General features: G+C 38.1%; 1 protein-coding gene across 3 annotated transcripts in view; it reads right to left on the bottom strand.

Moving 5' to 3' along the window:
* The window catches only part of SMC4 (structural maintenance of chromosomes 4), a 41830-nt gene that overhangs the window by 15641 nt on the left and 5232 nt on the right, over nt 1–20957 (bottom strand). For all 3 annotated transcript variants that reach the window (XM_081189978.1, XM_081189977.1, XM_081189976.1), the window contains exons 5-11: nt 19883–20059; nt 8818–8982; nt 7587–7714; nt 5746–5886; nt 4419–4569; nt 2116–2280; nt 723–956 (exon numbers count right to left, since the gene is read on the bottom strand). In XM_081189978.1, coding sequence (XP_081046104.1) covers nt 723–956; nt 2116–2280; nt 4419–4569; nt 5746–5886; nt 7587–7714; nt 8818–8982; nt 19883–20059 — 1161 coding nt within the window. The remainder of the gene's footprint in view (nt 1–722; nt 957–2115; nt 2281–4418; nt 4570–5745; nt 5887–7586; nt 7715–8817; nt 8983–19882; nt 20060–20957) is intronic.

Raw genomic sequence — 20957 nt, forward strand, 5'->3', positions numbered from 1 at the left:
TATTTTGTTTTTGAAAATTCCAGAAGTAGTTCATTACAGAATTGAGATTTTCTAAAGAAATAGTATTCCTCTAGTAACAAACTCCACTATAGATGAACTAAGCTGGGGTTCCCAGACTTTCTGGGTTAACAGGCGCATTTGAACTTTTAATGTCTAGGAGATGACACCACAATTATCACTTCTAGATGTCCTGGTGCAGAAGTTCCCTTATTCAGCTAGATCATGAAATATATCATTAAATAAAACTTTTTTCACACTCAGTATCTGTTTCCACGTTTTTGGCCTGTATGAATATTTTAACAGTTCAATAGCACCTCTTTTCCACCATGCTGCTCAACAGTCCCCAATTCCTTCACTTGTGTTGTTTACTGCATTGGGGTGGGGGAATAAGCCAGAAGCTGGCTTCATGTTACGTGTGAAACAGTACTTGTAGTTTGTTTTCCCCTAACAAACCATGTGTGCTGGTTTGCACAGAATGCAAAACTACCCTCTGGCTTGTTTCCTTCCTAGAGGAGCAACAGCAGAAGGGGGGGTGGAGGCGCCATCTAAGAAAGTAATTGTAGAGGAACTATGCGGGGTGTCTTTACAGGTTTTAATACTATTGATAGTAATAGTTCTGACAGTCTTAACACCAAGCATTTCTGGGAAAAGTAGTAACACTTAAATTGCAATTAGAAGTTAAGCATTTCAGGAATATAAATAAATCTTCAGTAACGTCTAACCTTCTTTAGATCATGCTCAGCTTGAGGCAGTTTTGACTCCAGTTCTTTGATAGTGGCTAACCTTTCTTTAAGTGTTCCTGAAGCAGTCTGAAGAGCTTCTTCTGCTGCTTTAAACTGAGATACTGCAGTATTATGGTGACTAAGGTAGAGATCAAGTTCTGACTGTGCCACCTCCAAATTTGAACGTGCTTCATTAACCGTTTTGCTGAATTCCATGAGTTCTTTTTCTTTGTCCTATGAAAATGAAATTTGTAAAGGTCGTATTAAAAAAACCAAAACCTTTGCTCACAATTCAAGTGGTTTTTCTCAGCTGCAATGCCACTCCTGAAAAGTAGAGATAAGCCAGCGACCCCCCCCAAAAAAAAAATCATCTTCAGTGAAATGCTGATTGTATTCTTTGCTCTTTGGGGCTTGGGGAATAATTTTTTTTTCTTTATTCCCTCCCCTAAAAACTAGGTGCGCCCCATGGTCCAGTGCGCCCTATGGAGCGAAAAATACGGTAAGAAGCCCTCTCCATTGGTTTAGCTGGGACTGTTTGGCTCCTTTCATCCCAAAACCATCTCCTCCAATAGGCATTTTGGATAACAGTCTGAAAGTCTATATCAGAATTTGCTTTCTTTTTCACTCACACCTCATTGTTTCATCCCTTTTGCACCTGGTCTAGATTGGAAGGCATTATTTTAAACTGTAAACCACTTTGACAAAAATGCAAAATATAAAATACACTGCATAAACGACACAGATTAACTCAGATAGTTTCAGTTTATAGATACGTAGCAAGGGATTTAATCCAGCCATTCAAATAAATTGTCATGCAGCCTTTGCTTTGCTCACCCATAATCAATACTGTTCTTCCTTTTGCTAACAAGCACTACATTTCCCTTACTGGAGAATAAAAATAGCATTATGCACAAAGACACACAAGCAGATCTGGTTATCTGAAAAACCAACCAGAGAGCCAGCCAGATTATGTCAACTGCTATTTTCCTTTGCATTCTGGTGTTAATACAGGAAAGCGAAAATCAACCTCATATGCTCCGTATTAGTTAAGCAAGAGATAAAAGCAGTGTTGAATCCACTTGGCATAGTGCAGCCAATGAATGTCCTTAGTAAGAAACACTGGCCTTCAAAAGGGGAAATGCTATAAGACAGTAATAATGCTCATATGTATTTCCAGGATGTTTAGTACAGTGCAATGGCAATGCCACAAGTGTAAGCAGGTGTCAGCTGCTTGCAGGGAAGTAATTGCTACTCGGCTGGCTGCTTAGTTTATTCTGCAATATACTTTAACTTCTGTTCTGACCGAGAAGAGATAAAGAGAGCCTATTACTTGGTTAATTATGCTGATTTGCTTCTAGACTCCAGGGGAGATAGCTGAATGCATCAAGTGTACCTCTTTTTCATTCTGCAATCCTTGAGTTTCCTGCTTAAGACTGTCCATAACTTCTTTTAGTTTTTCCTCTACCCTTTTCTTTTCTTTTTCTAGAACCTCTCTCTTAGCAGTTGCTTCACCAATAGCAGATTCACTACGGGCAGGAACACTTCTCAAGTCTTCAACCTATGAAAAAGGTAATGTTATTTTTTCAACTAGGGGAACAGTCTCTCCAACTGGGAAACCAGTTTCACCAAACAAACTGCACTTCACTGGCAGATCTATTAAGCACAATTGTTCATAGCACAGGGGGCTTAGAAGAATTATTTCATATTTATTTATTTCATAAAATTTATACACTGCTTGATCATAAAAACTCAAAGCTGTTTACAAAAAGATAAAACTATAAAATCAGGGGGGAAATCACAACATATTAAAACAGATAAGAGCTACAGGAGTTAAAATAGTATAACAGATTAAAATTCGTATCAGCATTTCTAAGTATCTGGGTAGGCTTGTCTAAACAATTATGTTATTATCAGGCACCAAAAATACAGTGAAGGTGTCTACTTGATATCTATAGGCAGCGAGTTTCAAAGTATAGGTGCTGCCACACTGAACAATTGGGTTCTTACAAATGCAGAATAGGTATTACATAGCACCTTGTAGTAGCACTAGTTAAATATATTTGTTACACTTTATAAATTTAGATTGACAATAACAACATGAAGGTGTAACATGAAAAGTATCCTATTATTTTTCAGGAATATTCAGGCAATAAGATACACACTAAAGCCTCTTTTGCAATTTTTTCCTTGACACATTTGCTCATGACGAATTCATTTCCTTTCTTACTCAGGAAAAGATCACTTACCAATAACTGGTTCACTAGAGACCAATTTCAGCTACTTTGGGAGTTATCCAACTAACACATTCCATCTGCACAATAATTTCTGCTTGTGTGAAGGATCTCCACCCCCCTTCCTGCACACACCCTTCACCATCCCCCAAATCTGCTCTGGAGGCTTGGTGGAACCCCTGGAACAATTTAAGGGGGCAGGGAAGGAAAGTTCCATTACACATGCAAAAATCCTTGTGCTGGCAGAACACATTAGTCAGATACCAACAAGAGAGCTGCCAGAATTGTATAACCTTTTGCAAAGCACCTGCACTTATGTGGTAGCCCATGTCTATTGCTAAATACGCCTGTCTAAGTAGAAAAGTACAGGCTACAGAGGTAGCAATCATCGTAAGCTGCTGTGGTTCAAAAATGTGGGGGCACACTGACCCCATATGAAGAAAACTGCATTGGGTAGGCACAGCCATTCTGGAATAACTGGCCAGTATTACCCTGCTATGAGGCAAAGAATGTGGGAAAGTGGCTTCCTTATAGAGGAAACCCAGATTGTGGAATTCCTCATCCTAGGAGATCCACCTGGCTGTTCGTCCTCCCCCCCTCCTTTAGTGTGTTGTTTTATTTTGTTTTTGCCTTAAGACCTTATTGGTTAGGCAGACATTATAGTTGGCTAGATGACAAGGTGTGTCATTTTTGGATTGGTAATGTGCACCTGTCAACTTTCTGTTCTACGATAATGGTTGTTAAATGGGTTTCATGTTTAATCTGTTTTGGGTGTTATATACAAGCAAGGCAGATATAAACTTTTCAATAAATAAAGTTAAAAATGATTTTATTGCACAAGAGATTATACAGGAATCCCTCCACTTACACAAGGGTTACATTCCAGGGCCCTGTGCCCATAAGTGAAATTGTGTAAAGTGGGGAACACTCTCTCAATGCCTATTTTCCACTGCTCTCCAGCTCCCCCTATCCCAATTCTCTCTCCAATCCAGACCAAAATATAGAGTTCATGCTCTGGGGCTGGCTGGAGGACACGAGGGAAAGCGGCTGCTGCACTACCTCACTTGGCACTGTGCTACCTCACTTGGCAGTGCAGTTGCTGTTGGAGCTGTGTGAATGAACTGGTGGAGTCAATCCAGCACTCCCACCAGTGTGCTTTGTGCACCCCCAATCTCCCTGCTGCACCCCTCCCAGTAAGCAGCAGTAATTCCACTGCAGAAAGGTTGCTGCTGCTGCACTCCACCGGGCCTCTTCTACTAGGAAGCATCCCACTGAAATATAAAAGTCTTACTTCAGAGTATAAAATATTTTAGGCTTGGGCTCCAGATTTTATTCTTAAATTTTTAATAGCACATTGAGAAAACGCTTTCAGATAGATAGCATAATGAAGCAAACACTGACCTTTTGAAGTCAATTTTCAATACTATTTTGCCTAAACATATCAGAATGAAGTTTACAGGTGTACCTTTTCTTTATCCTTCTGAAGCTGCTTCTCTAGTTTTTTTGACTTGCTTTTTGCATGTTTTAGTTTTTCCCTTACTTGAACATCCTCCAAATCGAGCTGCTTAAATGTATTTTTATTTTCTTCTATGAATGCTGTGATTTTATTGAGTTTTCTAGAAAAAGGGGAAACATACCAATTACCTTTTCAATCAGTTAAAGACGGTATGACCAAACTAAGCTAGTTTTTTTTTAAAAAAAACTTTTATAAAGTGTGTGTGTACGTGTACACACACACACACACACACACACACACACACACACACTGGTACCTCGGGTTAAGTACTTAATTCGTTCCGGAGGTCCGTTCTTAACCTGAAACTGTTCTTAACCTGAAGCACCACTTTAGCTAATGGAGCCTCCTGCTGCTGCCGCGCCGCCGGAGCATGATTTCTGTTCTCATCCTGAAGCAAAGTTCTTAACCCGAGGTACTATTTCTGGGTTAGCGCAGTCTGTAACCTGAAGTGCATGTAACCTGAGGTACCACTGTATGGGGTGTTAGGGGAGGGGTGGTATCTCTGGTGGACACATTGTGCTCTTTCTGGAGTAGCTTGTCCACCTTAGGTACCTACCTTGCACTCAGCATTCACATTTGGCTCCTAGAAGCTGTCAGAATACAACAGCAGCCCCACCCCAGGTAGCAGTTTTACTGGCTGGCTAAACCAGGCGAGGGTAGCTGATGGATCTCAAATCCTTAGTGAGTTAGGGACATTCCCTGCATTCAAACACAGACTCTGGCAGATTGGGCAGACAAGACCAATATTGGGTCCAGTGGTCAAAAGGGCGGTTTCTGCACGTGGTGTAGAGGGAAATGAAGGGCAGATGGGGCTTGTCAACCTGGGAAGGTAACTCATCAAGGAGAGAGAAAACTAATTGTAAACCTCTGCTGCCTTGTGGGATATACTTTGGGGGAAGAAAAGGCTAAGGAGTAAACTATACATAAATCCAGAGTGGACTCCCTAAGACAGTTGGATGGTGCCTTGTACGTCTCCTTCTGGCAACTGCTGCAGCCAAGCTGGTGCCAACATATTGCCAAGGGGGATCTTGTCGTCTGGGAAGCCCACAACCTCCATACACACTTCCCAGGCTTGTGCCTTGGGGAGGTCACCTCAGTGGTCTGACTTCACTCCTGGAGGTACACTCCACTGTCTCCCGAGACAGATGGATGACAACAACAAAGGAAGCAAAGTGTCATGCTCATTGCACAAAATGCACCGCTGCTTTAACAGCAAAATGAGTCATCTTTCAAATATTGTTAACGCCTGCAAAGTAATAGAATTAATAATGTTTACTTTTCAATTTCTTTCAGAGCTTTATTCTTATCTTTCTTTTCATCTGACAGTTTACTGCTTTTCTCATTAACTTCTTTAGTATCTTCATGTATTTCTTCTTTCTGGGTCTCCAGTCCAGTTATCTGCTTCTGCAACTCATAACTTTAAAAAAAGAAAAAGAAAGGTTTCACACGTCTGATAATGCAGACAATTGTTCCCATCATAATAAAAAGATACTAAAATAGTTGGGAGAGATCCAACATTGTGCCAGCACAGACAGCAACTTCTTTGTCCTCTTCACCCATTGAAAATCCCTTCCAAGGCAGATTTTGTCTTGGCCCTCCATGTTGGATGAAGAACTTCAACGCACAACTCCACTTCTGCCAAAGGCTTTAATTTTTAGATCAATTCATACATAAGGAAAGTTACAGGGTACAGAAATCAGCGAGTACATGAGAAGTTAACTACATGGCAAAGCATGAGCTAAGACACTGATGCAACAAGTGACACTCCCTCTGCACCTGAGTGGGTTGGCTCTGCACAGTTTGTTTGTGCTGGCAGAGCAGAGGGTGTTGATGTAGTTGGGGTGGGCCACTCCTCCAACAACTCGCTTGGTCATTCCCCTTGATGCAGATCTCCACCACACAAGCTGCAGAATACCTCCCCAGGATCAGACATTTTTTGGGGTCCTAATTCCACCTCCATCGTTCTGCTAGGACCCTCCCCAGGGTCCTCTAGTTCTAACTAGAACTGACCAACCACTCCAGGACATTCACAGGACTCATGACAGCAAAAAGTTTGCTAGGCAAGCACCGCATCACCCATTTGCATTTATCAACCAAAAAATTAGCAATATTAAGGAGGATGATTTATTTCCCCAAAATTTAGAGCAACTGAAGTTAGTCAAGGTGAATCTTTAAAAGAGTATTTTGCCCACAATACAGTGGCTACTCATATTGTGGAAAGCTCCCATGTAGTGCCAGAGTTTTCTACAAAGAAATTCCAGACTAAATATTAGAACTTGTGAGACCTAGATAGAGCCTTGAATGAAGACCCATCACACCCAAGTGCTAGCCAAAAAGTGTACCAAGGTGGTAGAATAGGTATTTAAGAGGAAGATGGAGCAAAGTCAGTATTCCACCCAACTTGTTTGTGCTTCAGCTGCTCTGGCATTAGCAGTGCCACAACGCTGGTTGCCATGCACAGGTTCTCAATGCTAAAGGTATTCAAATATACATTTTAATTAAATAATAAAAGCCTCACCCCAGTTCTCCAAAGTAACAACTACCACCAATCCTTCTAAATTAATTCGCTGAAGAGATGACCTGGCAACATACATTTTATATCTTTCATGTCATGTCCCCAGTAAATAAATCACTTTGGGATGTCTATGCCATACTATTCCCCTCAAGTAAAATGTATTTAAGAGAAGTAGCAGCATACCACTTGAATCAAAAAGCAATGTGTTAAATCAAGACTAAGTTAGGTACAGTTATGTTGCACTTATTTCAGTGGGGACTAAATGCAACTACCTTTAGAGCCAACAAATTGTATTTACTATGATGTAGAGCAGGGGTTGTCAGCCTGGTCCCTACCGCCCACTAGTGGGCGTTTCAGGATTCTAGGTGGGCGGTAGGGGGTTCTACGGCACAAGCTGAATCCTCCTTCCATTGAGCACTGGTGGGCGGTAAGGAAATTTGACCATCAAGAAAGATGCATTAGTGGGTGGTAGGTATAAAAAGGTTGACTACCCCTGCTGTGGAGAAACAGCAGCACAACTAGCCCAAATCTTCAACTTCCCTCTGATCTAATTAGAGGGTGTAAAGAACACACATTAAATCATATCAAATGATGCTACTTACATGTAGTACTGACAAATCTTATTCTTTTCTCTGAACATTTTGTTTTCCAAAGAAAGAAATTCAAGTGCTTTGTTCCGTTCTCCTTCCAAGGCATCTTTCTCTTTTTCCACCATTTTAACTCTGTTCAACTAGACAGAATATTTCATAAATAATGGTTGGTTTAATGCTCGGATATGCACACCATAAAACACTTTATATGAAACAGGAAAGAAGAGAGCTTTACAGCACATAACACACTATGGGCACAAACCAGTAGAATGACAGGAATTGTGTTTTTCTACTGCAATCACCCAGCTCACTCTGGTCCAGGAAGTATCAGTTCCCTCCCTCCCACAGTATATGCAAAATGTAATCCTGAAACTTGCAAAGGCTTATCAAAAAGATAATGCTAAATACTATCCTATATATATTAATTCAAATCCTCAGAGAAAGCATTATTGCTTACATAGTGGAAGCAGTACCAACCACATACAAGAGGGTGGGTGTTAGGAGATTTGAGAGGAACCTTAACAAGGTTTGCAAAAGTACACAATATATTTAGAGTAAACACCCAACTCTCCCAAAAGCCCCATGACAATCAAACATGCTCAGTGGCCCTAGAAATCCAACTTTAAAATGCACAAACGGGAAACTAGAGGTAAGGAGGAGTGGAGTATCTGGGAAGACACACCTAGATATATATATATATAAAATACATAGAAAGAACCATGTCATTGTCTCAACTGGCCACTTCTTGGGTTCACATTGAGAAGTCATTTGTGCGGCCTTTTCTGACTCAATACCCCAAAGGGGAGGGGGAGAAAACAGGGAATAGATAGGTAAGTCCCAAGAAAAAACTGACAGTGCTCTGCCAGCACAGACTCTAGGACACAGTCAGGACTAGAAATTGGTTTTCGCTCATGCAAGAAGGCTCATGCAAGGACACTTTCCTCCACTGTAGGAAAAGCTGTATTTTTAAATGACCCCAAGGATGGAAGACTGGCTAGGCTATAGGAATCAATGGGCAATCCAGAATTTTAAGGTAGCTTGAATTGTGTCTCTTGTTCTCCCCCCCCCCCAAAAAAAAAACACAGCCTAATGAGGACTGAGCACATTCAGTGGCCACAGAATACTGAATGCTGGTAAGAGCTGAAGAGGGGAATAAAATGAAATGGCTGGAATCCTGAAGAGTAGCACTCCACACAATACTTATTTTATTCTATACTTTAAAAACAACAACTAGTAGTCTTACCTTCTCACCCCTCTGTTCATTTAATATTTCAACTTTTCGACATAATATTTGAATGGGTTCTTTTAATCGTTCTGATCCTATTATGTCTTCTAAATATTCAAGCATGCCTTCATCATGTACATTCTGCCCTTTTGGTTTCATCATCGCTATTTGTTCAACTTCCCCCTAAAAGATGATTTGGTAACAATTTTGTAAGACCTCTATTCAAAACCACAAATGTAGTTGCTCCTAGCTATAAGTGTGACAACAATAAGGAATGCGTACAATTAATATGTTTGTAATTTGAGATCTTAAAAAGGGAAAATTCACAAAACTCTGAGTTAATGGCATTTTCACTGAAGCATATGTGATTTTTTCCCCTGCAGGCCAAGATCCCTATTTATTTTTATCCCACACACAGGCGCCTCAGGCAGCAAACAATATATACCTATAATTACAGTATCATAACAGAGGTATAATAAATTATGAGGCGGCAACCCATACAACTGTTTTAGATTTCACATAAACTGAATTTCTTCTACAAGGGTGGACAACTGACCAGGCCTTTCCATTTGCCACTCATTTGCACAAAACACTAGAAGTGAAGTAGACTGCACAGCTGAGCTTTAACAAAGTGGACCAAACCATTTAGCTTTCACATGTACTCCTATGGCTGAGGCCTTTGACAGAATTTAGTTTCACTTTAAAGAAATATCAGGACTTACCATTATGTTTAAACCAGGGGTAATGGTTTAAAGCAAACTGGTTAATTTTATAATGTTGTGTGTTATGAAACTGACTTGTTAAACTTACTGAAATTTGTTTTAGGGCAGAACCCCTACTTCAAACATAAATTATAAGGAAAGATTCACAAAAAATGAAATTTAGCCTTTTCTCCGGCCCATGTGAGAAGTTTGGAGAGGGGAATAACTGGGACTCTTTGCTTAGGCTTGTCTACACAGCACTAAACCATGTTTCAGCTTTGCATGCAAATACAGCCAATTTGTGTAACCAGTACCCCACACAGGGGTAGTAATGTTAAGACCCGTACCTGTACACATCTCTCAAAGACAGGCTCACAATGGACTACTGTAGGTCAAATTAGTACAAAGGTGGTGAGAAATAAATAAATAAATAAATAAATAAATAAATAAATAAGTTCAATCTATGGCTTTGGAGAATATACTTTATTGTCTAGCCTATGGATCAGAAAGAGTGTTTTCTTTAATACAAATATTTAATCACTCTTGGAAACCATAATATCTTGCCAACATGAGGGAAACGCTGAGCATGCACACCTATATTCACGACTATCTACGTGTTAAGAAAATATTATCAAGTACATATAATATTTGTAAGATATTATGCAATAGTTTATAATCTGCCTTTTAAAAAAGGCAGTAATAATCTGAATTACTGCAATTACATTTAGGTTATGGAGGGCAATGTCAACAAGGTATGTACTTTTCAGTGATAGGCACCAAACAGGAAGACTCACGCCAAGTAAGTTTTTGATACTATAAGGTTTAAGGAAAGATTGCATATTGATTGATTATATACATAAAATAATGCCAACTACTTTAGAACCTGAGCCAGTTATCTGTCATGGGCCCCTTGGCTCCAAGCAGGACCTGGCATGAATAGGCAGCCCCAGACTCAAGAGGAGGAAGCTGCAGCAAATGGGGACTGGAAAGGGCCCCACAAGGATTAATGGAAAGAGGTCCTTTCCTTCTCTTTCTAGATGTCAGACAGAAGAAAGCATATCTGCCAACCCCCTCTCCTAATGTGGAGTGCAGAACCTCATGTCAAGGGGAAAGACTTCAACCAGCCAGAGGGTGTGGGCTTAACAGGAGGAGCACTGGATCTGGAGAAATAAGGTGGTCTTGTCACCATCCCTTTCTGGGTGGGATCAGATGCACCTGCCTAGTTGAAGCATGCATGTTATGCACAACAGATTCTGAGAGTGAGTGTCTCACAGCCAATCTCCTACTGTCTTGTCTTTAACAGCTTGGCAGGAGAGATGTGCCAACTGTTGGGACATCTTTGTAGTTTTTGTTCAGTTATGAACTTTTCACCTTTCTTATGTACCACAAAATAATGACTTCTGGCTCTTGTGCTTGCTGTTGAGCCTATATTACTATTAACCCGAATAAATATATTTTCCTTCCAGTCGTTTGAATTGTTTGATTGTTTGAAGATGGAAGCCTGAAAATATCTGGCTAACAAAGATAAAGTGGGCAAACTGTTTAATGCCTAAGGCCATGCTAAACCTTTATCATGACTGGTCAGGCCACACATAACAGCCACTCCTTACACAACAGTAACAGTTTGCAATTTGATATTACTCTAGTTCAGTCTGATGTTAGATTAGAATTAGTAACTATTACAATGGTTAGTTTAAAATAATTGGGTAAGTAATTTCAGCAATGAAACTGGGCATATGCAACGAAAGTGGGACAAAAAAGAAAGAAAAAGGAAGTGAAGTGCAAGTTGAACCAAGTTGCATATTTTAGTCTGTCCAAAGGCTAGTAAAATTCCAGGAGAGAAGATTCTGTTCTATAACCTTTTAGTACTGAAAATCAGTCAACCCATCTAGGAACTGTAGTTCAGAATCCTCAGAGAACAGCAAAATAGCAATGGACATCATTTCTCCATCAGCTTCATTCACGTGCCAAGGATGGGTGGATAAAGTCTTTTAGTTTTAAAAATTCATTGTAACATAGAGTTTTGAACTCGGAGCTTTATTTTTTTAAAAAGACCATCTGAACATAGCATGAACATGTGAACTACACTTACAATATATTGAGCTTGTATCAAACAGAGGTTCTCTTACATAAAAATAAAAATGGTAGAATAGCCACCTTTTTAAAAAGGAAAAGTATTCTAAATATAGCCCAACAGCACACTTACGTTTATTATTGTGGGGTTGAACTGAGGCACTAAGCTTCAGGAAAAATCATCTAATAACTCATCAGAATCAAGAGTCCACCTGGGAAATGACAAAACTACCTGAGCTCTACAACCTGTTCTCTACTGAAACCATGAGTATTAGCTAATACCAACCAACAAATTTTATATCCAACTCATAGAAATTGAAAGACACTGAATCCAGCACTTTTTAAAATAAAATTCTGGGCACTTGAATACAAAGTATAGACAAAGAAAAGATCCAGATTTTAAAATAAAATACACTTACGTATGCAATTGATTTCCAGCCACTCTCTCAGTGCAGCTCAAGTCATACACAAACAGTAATTTATTTATTAAAACATATGATGTACAATTTTCTAAAATAATAAATACACTATTATTTATGCAATACATAAATGTGGACCCAACTTAGCTGAAAATCAGTATTTTAATTATTATATAAAGAAATCAGTATGGACTTTAGATATGTTATATTAGAAGTGCAAAAAGAAAACCCTCATAAAAATTATCCACACTGGGGACTTTCACCTGACATTATTTTAATATTTCATTAAGTGTTAAATAGCCTTTTTCACTACTCTTCTGACAGGGACTTGTTGATTTCAGCTGGCAAAGCTATTTGCATTTTTGTATTATAAAAACAAACTATTGCATGCATAACACTGTTATAATCACCTCAAACATCAATATAATCATTAAAATAAAGAGCTACCATTTACACAATGGATTTTACTAATATGGATACTACTTCTAGTTTTTAAAAAAATAAAGTTATGTTTTATTAAAAAAGGAAACAATGACTAAAGAATAATTTAATAAACCATACATGACTGTATTTTTGCATGAATTTTATTCAACTTCTATATTTTATTTTGATTTGGTGTATGTATGTATGTGTGTGTACACACACACACACACAAAGAGAGCGCATGCGCAAAGAAATCCTTAATACTCATTTTCACTATTTTTAAAATACAGAAAAAAGGGAGGGGGGAACCATGACACAACCTTCAGATTCAACAGCAAAACACTTCTCTGGGTAACCAATACACACCAAATAAGTTTTACTGAAATATTACTGAATACTGTTTTTTAACATTCTGGATATTATGTTCTATGAAATGCAAATCAAACAGGTTGTTTTAAAATCATTATTTTTGCTATTTTATTAGTCACTTTACTCAAATGATTCAAAGAAACTTACAGATACAATAAAAATACTAAAACCAGTTACAATATATTTTAAAATGTGTAGACACTCCACAGTGCAGTATTTTAGGCTGCAAACCTATACCCAGTTTCCTCAGAATAAGCCTCAACTGAATTAAGTAGGACTTGCTTTTGAGTAGCCATGTATAGAATTGCACCGTTAAAAATATATTTGCTTTCACTGGGAGAGACTTAAGAAAGTGCTCAATACTTTCATTGAAATAAAGCATGTTAGTATGACTTGACTATGCTTAAACTGCACAAGCTCCAATATGCCTTTATAGTAATTTTGAGAAGGAAACAATGAAAGCAACCACTATCCCACATAAATGATTAAGAGATCTGTTGATAGACTTGTAAGAGCTATCCATTACAGTCTCTGTACTATATGTTCAAAAAATAAATGAAAGTGTAATAGTCGATAGGAACAATATTTTACTGCTTGTGTAATTTTTTAAAATCAGGCATACAAGCTACAAATAATTGTCAGGAAAACTCAAGTTTTTGTTGTTGCTGCAATTATTCAACTGTGGCAGATTTTTCATAAGTTTTGTTTGGTTTCAGTAATAGATGTTAGCATACATCATACAAAATTTAAAAACTGACCACATGCAAAACCATAAATCCTCTACTTTTAAATTATACCATAAACATGCAATATTTTGGAAATTGATCTGAGTACACCCTGACATACTTCAGAGTTTTGTCTTTTACCAGTTTTAAGAAATTAGGTTGTTGTTAAAAGCTGCATTGTGTACAAAGTAAATTCAATTTGTGATGTGCAGATTTAGGAACTTGTGTGATTTTAAAGCAAGAATAATGGCATTTCCCCCCCCAAAAAATCATAGCAGAGTAATACTACAAATAACTGGTATAAGTTATACATTGAAGCTAAACTTATAAAATAGTGTGGTGGTGTTTAGCAAATACATTTGAGCCTCATCCAGTTAAATGTTAAGCATTTTTTAGGTGTCACTAATTTCTAAGGGGGAAAGTTTAACTAACTATAAGAACCAGGGAATTAAAATGATGAATTTGGCTGAATCATGCAACTGTAAAGTTGTTCTTTCTTTTAAAATGCAGACAATTAAAAATATTTTCAAAGTTTTCAAACCTATGATGATTTTCAAGAAAAAAATGCATTTAAAATGTAATCAAAATATTATTAAAATTATTTGTAAAATTTACTACGTATTTTAAAATTGATTATTTTTAGCTGAGCAAGGATGCTGCAGATTAACTGCTAACAACATTTTTCCTTCAAGTATCATGGATAGTAGACAAATAAAATATAACTTATCTTTTTATATAAACTGGGAAAGAAAAGATGAATATAAGACAAACCTAAAATTATAATAAAACTGACAGTTGCATCCAAGACTCACTGAAGTAAATGGAACCAAGTTAGCTATAAGCTAGAATCCAGAACCCTCTCCATATAGATCATGTGACACAGTATCAAACAGTTTGTGTATAAAACTGCTATTCTATGTGAAGGAAGAACCATGAGAAAAAACAACTAGCTGCTGAGGTCAAGAACTATAATTACATCTTTACATTCACATATTTTGGCTGGGATCCAAAGGATTGCTTGCAGATTTTTTTTCAGGCACACCTAAACTCTGATATACTTCACACCCGCTGAACATGGAGGGGGCAGTTAACAGTGAGCTTCAACATTAAGTGAAGAGCTGCACATGGTAGAATAGGCAATCCTTCTCCCAGTGGAAGCCCTTTCCACTTATGCATGGGGATCTCTGGATTCCAGCTAAAATTTCTTATGAGTCCAAAACTGGTAGCCAAAGGCTAGCAAGTCATAGCAGATGCCATACCCACAGGGGTCATCTTGTGCATTAAACTTATGCTGCTTGTTTAAGAACAGGTATTCATAGTCATTTCTGTGGCTCACCACTTGTGCAACATGGTCAGCCTCCGCCCTTTACTGCCCCATACAAAAAAGTCCCATGGGGTCCTCTAGAGCAGTGTTCCCCAACCTTGGGCTTCCAGCTGTTTTTGGACTACAATTCCCATCATCCTTGACCGCTGGTCTTGCTAGCGAGAGATGATGGGAGTTGTAGTCCAAAAACAGCTGGAGGCCCAAGGTTGGGGAACACTGCTCTAGTGCATCAGTCCACAGCTGGGAAAGCATGTTAGCTAGAAAGTAAAGTTAGTGATACCCACCCCACATGCAGGAACAGAGACCTCCTTTGAACTCTCTTGGGTTCTGTCATCTGCAATGAATGTTCATGTAGAGCCAGCCCAATATAGTTTGCTGCCTGAAGTGGAGTCCAAATGGGCTAAGCATCCTGATAGGCCAACACATTAAAAACATCCCCTTTTTATGTCTCTACCTACCAACCACACATGAAAATTAGTTTTGCATGAGATGGACAAATACTATTCAACTATAAACCCATCCTTCTGAGCCACATTGCCATTTAGTACCATTTAACCTGCAAGTAAATGTTCTTGCTCAGTTTCTTTGAAGGTATACAGAATGGCCCTGAAAGGGGGGGGGGAATAGTTTAAAATAAAAAATAATAACCAATTCTTTAGTATATTGTGCATCACTAACTTCTAGTTACACACTATTACTACAGTGTGGCACAAAATTTTGAGAAAAGGGTAAGTTATTAGTTAAATAAACATATAACTTCATATAACTTTTTTCTAAGAGATAGGCCCTGCAATCCTATGGTCCCTGAAGAAGAGTCCCAGGGACTATAGCAGTGGTGTCCAAACTTTTTTCAAAGAGGGCCAGATTTGATGAAGTGAAGGGTCGTGAGGGCAGACCAAAGGGCCAACCACAGTTGTTGACCTTTTTTTGGATTGTTGAGCCACTGAAAATGGACTTTGGACATGCCTGGACTATAAGAACCATTAAAACTCCTACTCTAAGTGAGAGGTACAACCTCAGAGAGGGAGCTCTGACTGGAAACTTGTGGCCTTGCCCTACCAATGTTAGAGCTCCAACATCAGTAAGGCCGAAAAGGGGGAGTGCCAGAGATAGAGCAAGGGAAGGCATGGATCTAAAGTCTTCCTAGTCCCTGACATGCCCCCAAATCAGGAAGCAAGCTACACTAGACCTAGAGTTAGTGTTGTCAATTTTGTTTCAACTGTTTCCAATACAGTGGTACCTCTGGTTATGTACTGAATTCGTTCCGGAGGTCCGTTCTTAACCTAGAACTGTTCTTAACCTGAAGTACCACTTTAGCTAATGGGGCCTCCCACTGCTGCCGCGCCGCCACCGCGCGATTTCTGTTCTCATCCTGAAGCAAAGTTCTTAACCCGAGGTACTATTTCTGGGTTAGCGGAGTCTGTAAGCTGAAGCGTATGTAACCCGTGGTACCACTGTAGAAGAAAACTGTAAAAAAGCCAAAATCCAACACAAAACTGAAGATGTATGAACACAAGAGCACTGCTCTGCTCTTACTTCTGCCCTGACAGTGTGAAACCTGAGAGGGTGAGCAGGGTATTGGGTAAACAAGCTTGACTGCCTTCCGTTCTGCCAAACCACTACCTAAATATTTATTAATGATGGTACTACAGTGGTGCCCCGCAAGACGAATGCCTCGCAAGACGGAAAACTCACTAGACGAAAGGGTTTTCCGTTTTGGAGGTGCTTCGCAAAACGAATTTCCTATGGGCTTGCTTCGCAAGACGAAAAAATGTCTTGCGAGTTCCTGCTGGGTTTTTTTCTCCTCCCCCCCCTTTTTCTAAGCCGCTTGTCAGCTGATCCGATCAGCAGATAAGCCGCTAATCCTTCAATGGGCTTGCTTCGCAAGACAAAAAAACCGCTAGACGAAGAGAATCACAGAACGGATTCTTTTCGTCTTGCGAGGCACCACTGTATCTTTCAGATAAATATATTAGTTCTACATAGAGGTTAAAATAAGTTAGCCTATAGTTAGGTCCTTAGTGTGTAGATTGGTCTAAGAAGTATCTAAACTACAAATCAAAACTTGATTTAAGATTAGGAATTTTCTTAATTAAATTGTCTAAATTTAAATTCAAACCACTTGCCTTCAAATGTTCTAGAAATTACTATACAAAAAGCTTCAGAAAATCAACTTAGTTTAGTTTTACATTTAGTTATATCCCATTTTTGAACTTGAGAAATAGAAGGAAAGAAACTAGCACAGAAATAGTACATATTATCACTTACAAAATCAGATATAAGCAACATTTCAATTACTCAGTTGTCCAATGAAAACAATAATACCATTCAAGGATGTAGCTTGCCAACCAATCATACAGGTTATCTTAAGTTATAAAGGTATGGGTGCTTAGAAAATAAGGCCTCTTTATATAATACAAATAATTCAAAGAGCTGGAATATGGTAATAAATCTGTACATTATTTAACCTGGGGCATTAAAAATAGGGTCTTTTAGCATATAACACAACTAATTGTGAAAACAGTATTTATTATTTTTTGAAGGGAAGGAAGTAACTATTATTAATCTTATAAAATGTGCATGCTGATGACACTCATTCATTGATTTCAACAATTCTGAGAAGCATACCTTCCCATTATGATGCATTCCCATTATGACACAATGAATAAGTAACCAATTAAATGAAGTACATTTTTAAAAAATGCTAAATGAAAGTTGTGCAAATATTGGAGGAATGAGCATTCATTTATCCAGCTACTATAATTCCACACAAGGTTACGGTTTCTTATTCTTAACTATAAAACCAGTCTGATTTCTTCAAAGTTCAATGAAATTAAAATCTGATCCTGTCTGAATATGGTAAAAAAGGAAGCAACAAACAAATCTAAACAAATTCTTGTATCCAGTGCTAGAAATCCCCCAGGTGCCAGGTGTGTTTGTGACTGGCGCAAATCCAATTACAACCACATAAAGATCTCTGGATGCCAGGTTGGCAACTGACATTACCTTCTGGCTGGCCTCTTCAGCTTTCTTAAGCAGAAGAGCTTATTTACTGCATTTATATCCCACCTTTTTCTTCAAGCAGTACATGGTTCACCCTCCTCTAAAATTAATCCCTACAACGACCCTAGGAGGTAGGCTAAGAGGTTGTGACTGGCCCAAGGTCACCCAGTGAGCTTCATGACAGAGTGGGAATTTGAACCCTGATCTCTCAGGTCCTAGTCAAACACTCTAACCACTATACCACACTGGCTTTCTACAGTACTTCTGCTATGGGGCAGATATATATATATTAAACAGGTGAATAAATACAAGGAAAGCAAAAGGTCCCTTAGAAAAGGATCTGAAATATTTTCCTTCAACCCAACCTTGAATTTGTTTTATTCTGGGTTGTTTTATTTGATTTTCTAATGTGCTGTAAGCCGCACTGAGAAATTTTCTTTAGAAGAGAAAGAAGTTAAGAAATGAAATTAATAACAACAAACTTCACTGGTGGGGTGGAGAATGGCACCTAGACGTTCTGTTGTGGCAATCGTAACCAAGGTTTAAGGTGCCATCTGTCAATTAGCTTACAGTGGTGCCCCGCAAGACAAATGCCTCGCAAGACGGAAAACCCGCTAGACGAAAGGGTTTTCCGTTATTTAGCTACTTCGCAAGACGATTTCCCCTATGGGCTTGCTTTGCAAGACGAAAACGTCTTGCGAGTGTTCCGATTTTTTTTTGCTTCTCCCCCCCTTTTTCTAAGCCGCTAATAGCCTTTTAGCTGCTAATCCGCTAAAAGGGTTGCTTCGCAAGACGAAAAAAACCGCTATACGAAGAAACTCGCGGAACGGATTAATTTCGTCTTGCGAGGCACCACTGTATATGAGTTTTTAACACTGCATGTATCCATACATATATGAGACCATACCCTTTAAGCATACAGTACATGTTTACATCAGAGTGCTTGTAGGCAGAGCTATAGCCCATGCTTCAAACGGCACCCAGGCCACACAAGTGCCGCCAACATATATGTCAAAGAACATTCCCAAAGCTTGCTGGTATTGTACAGAAGACCAACCCTTCCACAACCTTTATAACTTCCAGTGCTTGCCCTTCTATAGTATCCCGACATTTTCTGAATGAATTCCAAATAAAATCTGTACTTTGTACTTGTTCTTAAGATTCCATGCTATCACAATAAGTTATCATTGAAGAAAAAGGTTTTGAGTATGTCAGTACTTGTACATTTAACTGAACTTAAATTTTACTTGTACTTTATATTACTATATATATAATTGTAACAAAAAGCTAGGTTTCTTACAAAAGTCTTTCCCTGGTGATTAGTGTGGGGATTCAGCCATAATCATGAAACAGAAAGTGGAAATTAGCAAATATCAAGTTACACCAATTTTCTCCCAGAAGAGGAATTGTTTGTGTCACATATGAAACTTTTATTTAACTAGCATGAGTAGTGAATATTTGTTGTTAAATCCAGTTATAAATGGTCCCATCATACAATATCGTGAAAATTTGAACTATTTGTAAATGATGAAATTCGATCTTTCAGAGTGCATGATTTGGTTAATTTTGTATCTATTCATGCTTCTGAGGCTAGAAAGATGTCAAAGGAAAATGGCAATGTTCATTTCAACCATGTACTGTAGTTAATATCTATACATTTCAGTACTGAATTAACATGGCATGTAGGACAGAAAGAAACAACAATGTTGCTCAATCCCTGCTACGCTTAAGCAGCACAATAATATTGGGGTTAAGATCATCTTCACTACACCAATATTTACGTGCTGCTAGGGCGGAACAAGTATAACAATTGTTCTACTCACTTGTCTGCCTACAACACAAAAAAACCCCAAATACCAGAAAAGATTATTTTCCTTAAAATTCTAAAGCAGCATATAATGACTTGCATATTTACTATGACATACAAATCATGATGTGCTGCTAGAGTACTGTAAGGTTTCTGGAACACAAGACTTACTCCGATATACCTAAACTAATGCGGTTAGAAAAATAATAATTTAGTAACAATATTATTCAAAGAATTACCTGTAAAATCAAGAACCTATTATGATCTAGGTCAATTCCATGACTTCGAAGTAGAAACCCAACATCTTTAAATGTTGATTTCTTCCCACTGATATGGTACACAGAAGAATTGTCTTTGTAGGCTGTTCTGGAGACATAGAAATTGCTGTTGGGAATGACTTCATAATCGTCCCCTTCCTGTTTTGAAGGAAAACAAACCCAGAAAAACAATTGTTACTTTTAAGCCACAGGTCTACCCAAGATTTCAAAATTAAATAATTTATTTTCAAAAATCTGTTATATCCTAGTTAACTCTGACATTAAAACTCATAATAAATCTTTTAACATATGCACTTTATTAGTCATGCCAGCATTTTTGCTGTCAGATAATGTCTTGGAAACACAGAACCTCTCCATTTTTTCTAAATTTAGTAGGATATGATTTCAACAACTTAATGTGCAGACTAATATTTACTTCTGAGAAAACATGCAATCACAACACAGTTCAGTAGGATACTCCAAAATATCTGTGAATAGAATTGTAGCCTTAGTCTTTTGCCTACCACCATATTGTAGAACAGATACCCTTCTCCTATCTTCTTCCTGTCAACTTGCAAAGCAGTTTCCTATCAGTTCAAAGAAGTTACTCCCAGTTTTCAACAAACAAAACCTTCAGTACCCAAGGTTAACCATTTTAAAGAGGCAGTTTTAAAACACTGGGAATACAGCATCTTTTTTATTAAAAAAATCCTAAAAATATAGACAAATTATTAAGCATGGACTTAAGCAGATCCTTGACAAGCCACACATACAATGTTTTAATCCATATTCAAAAAATGCAAAAATATTTTTCTATGAAATGTTATCCCACAAAATATATTTTTAAATTGTTTGTCCTCCTAATTGTTAGCCTAATTCCTTGAGAGCTTAAATTTGTTCCAATGAAATTCCACAGAAAAATTACTTATGGAAAAGTGCTTTATTGTTTAAAAAAGCATAAATGGAAGATTAGATATGACTGTATGTGGCTGGCTTTAATGAAATATTATTTCTATTTTAGATGAATATTAATTTAGAAGGATAGTGTTTCAATATA

This window comes from Podarcis bocagei (genome assembly GCF_964188305.1).
Source record: "Podarcis bocagei genome assembly, chromosome: 4".
Taxonomy (NCBI): Eukaryota; Metazoa; Chordata; class Lepidosauria; order Squamata; family Lacertidae; genus Podarcis; species Podarcis bocagei.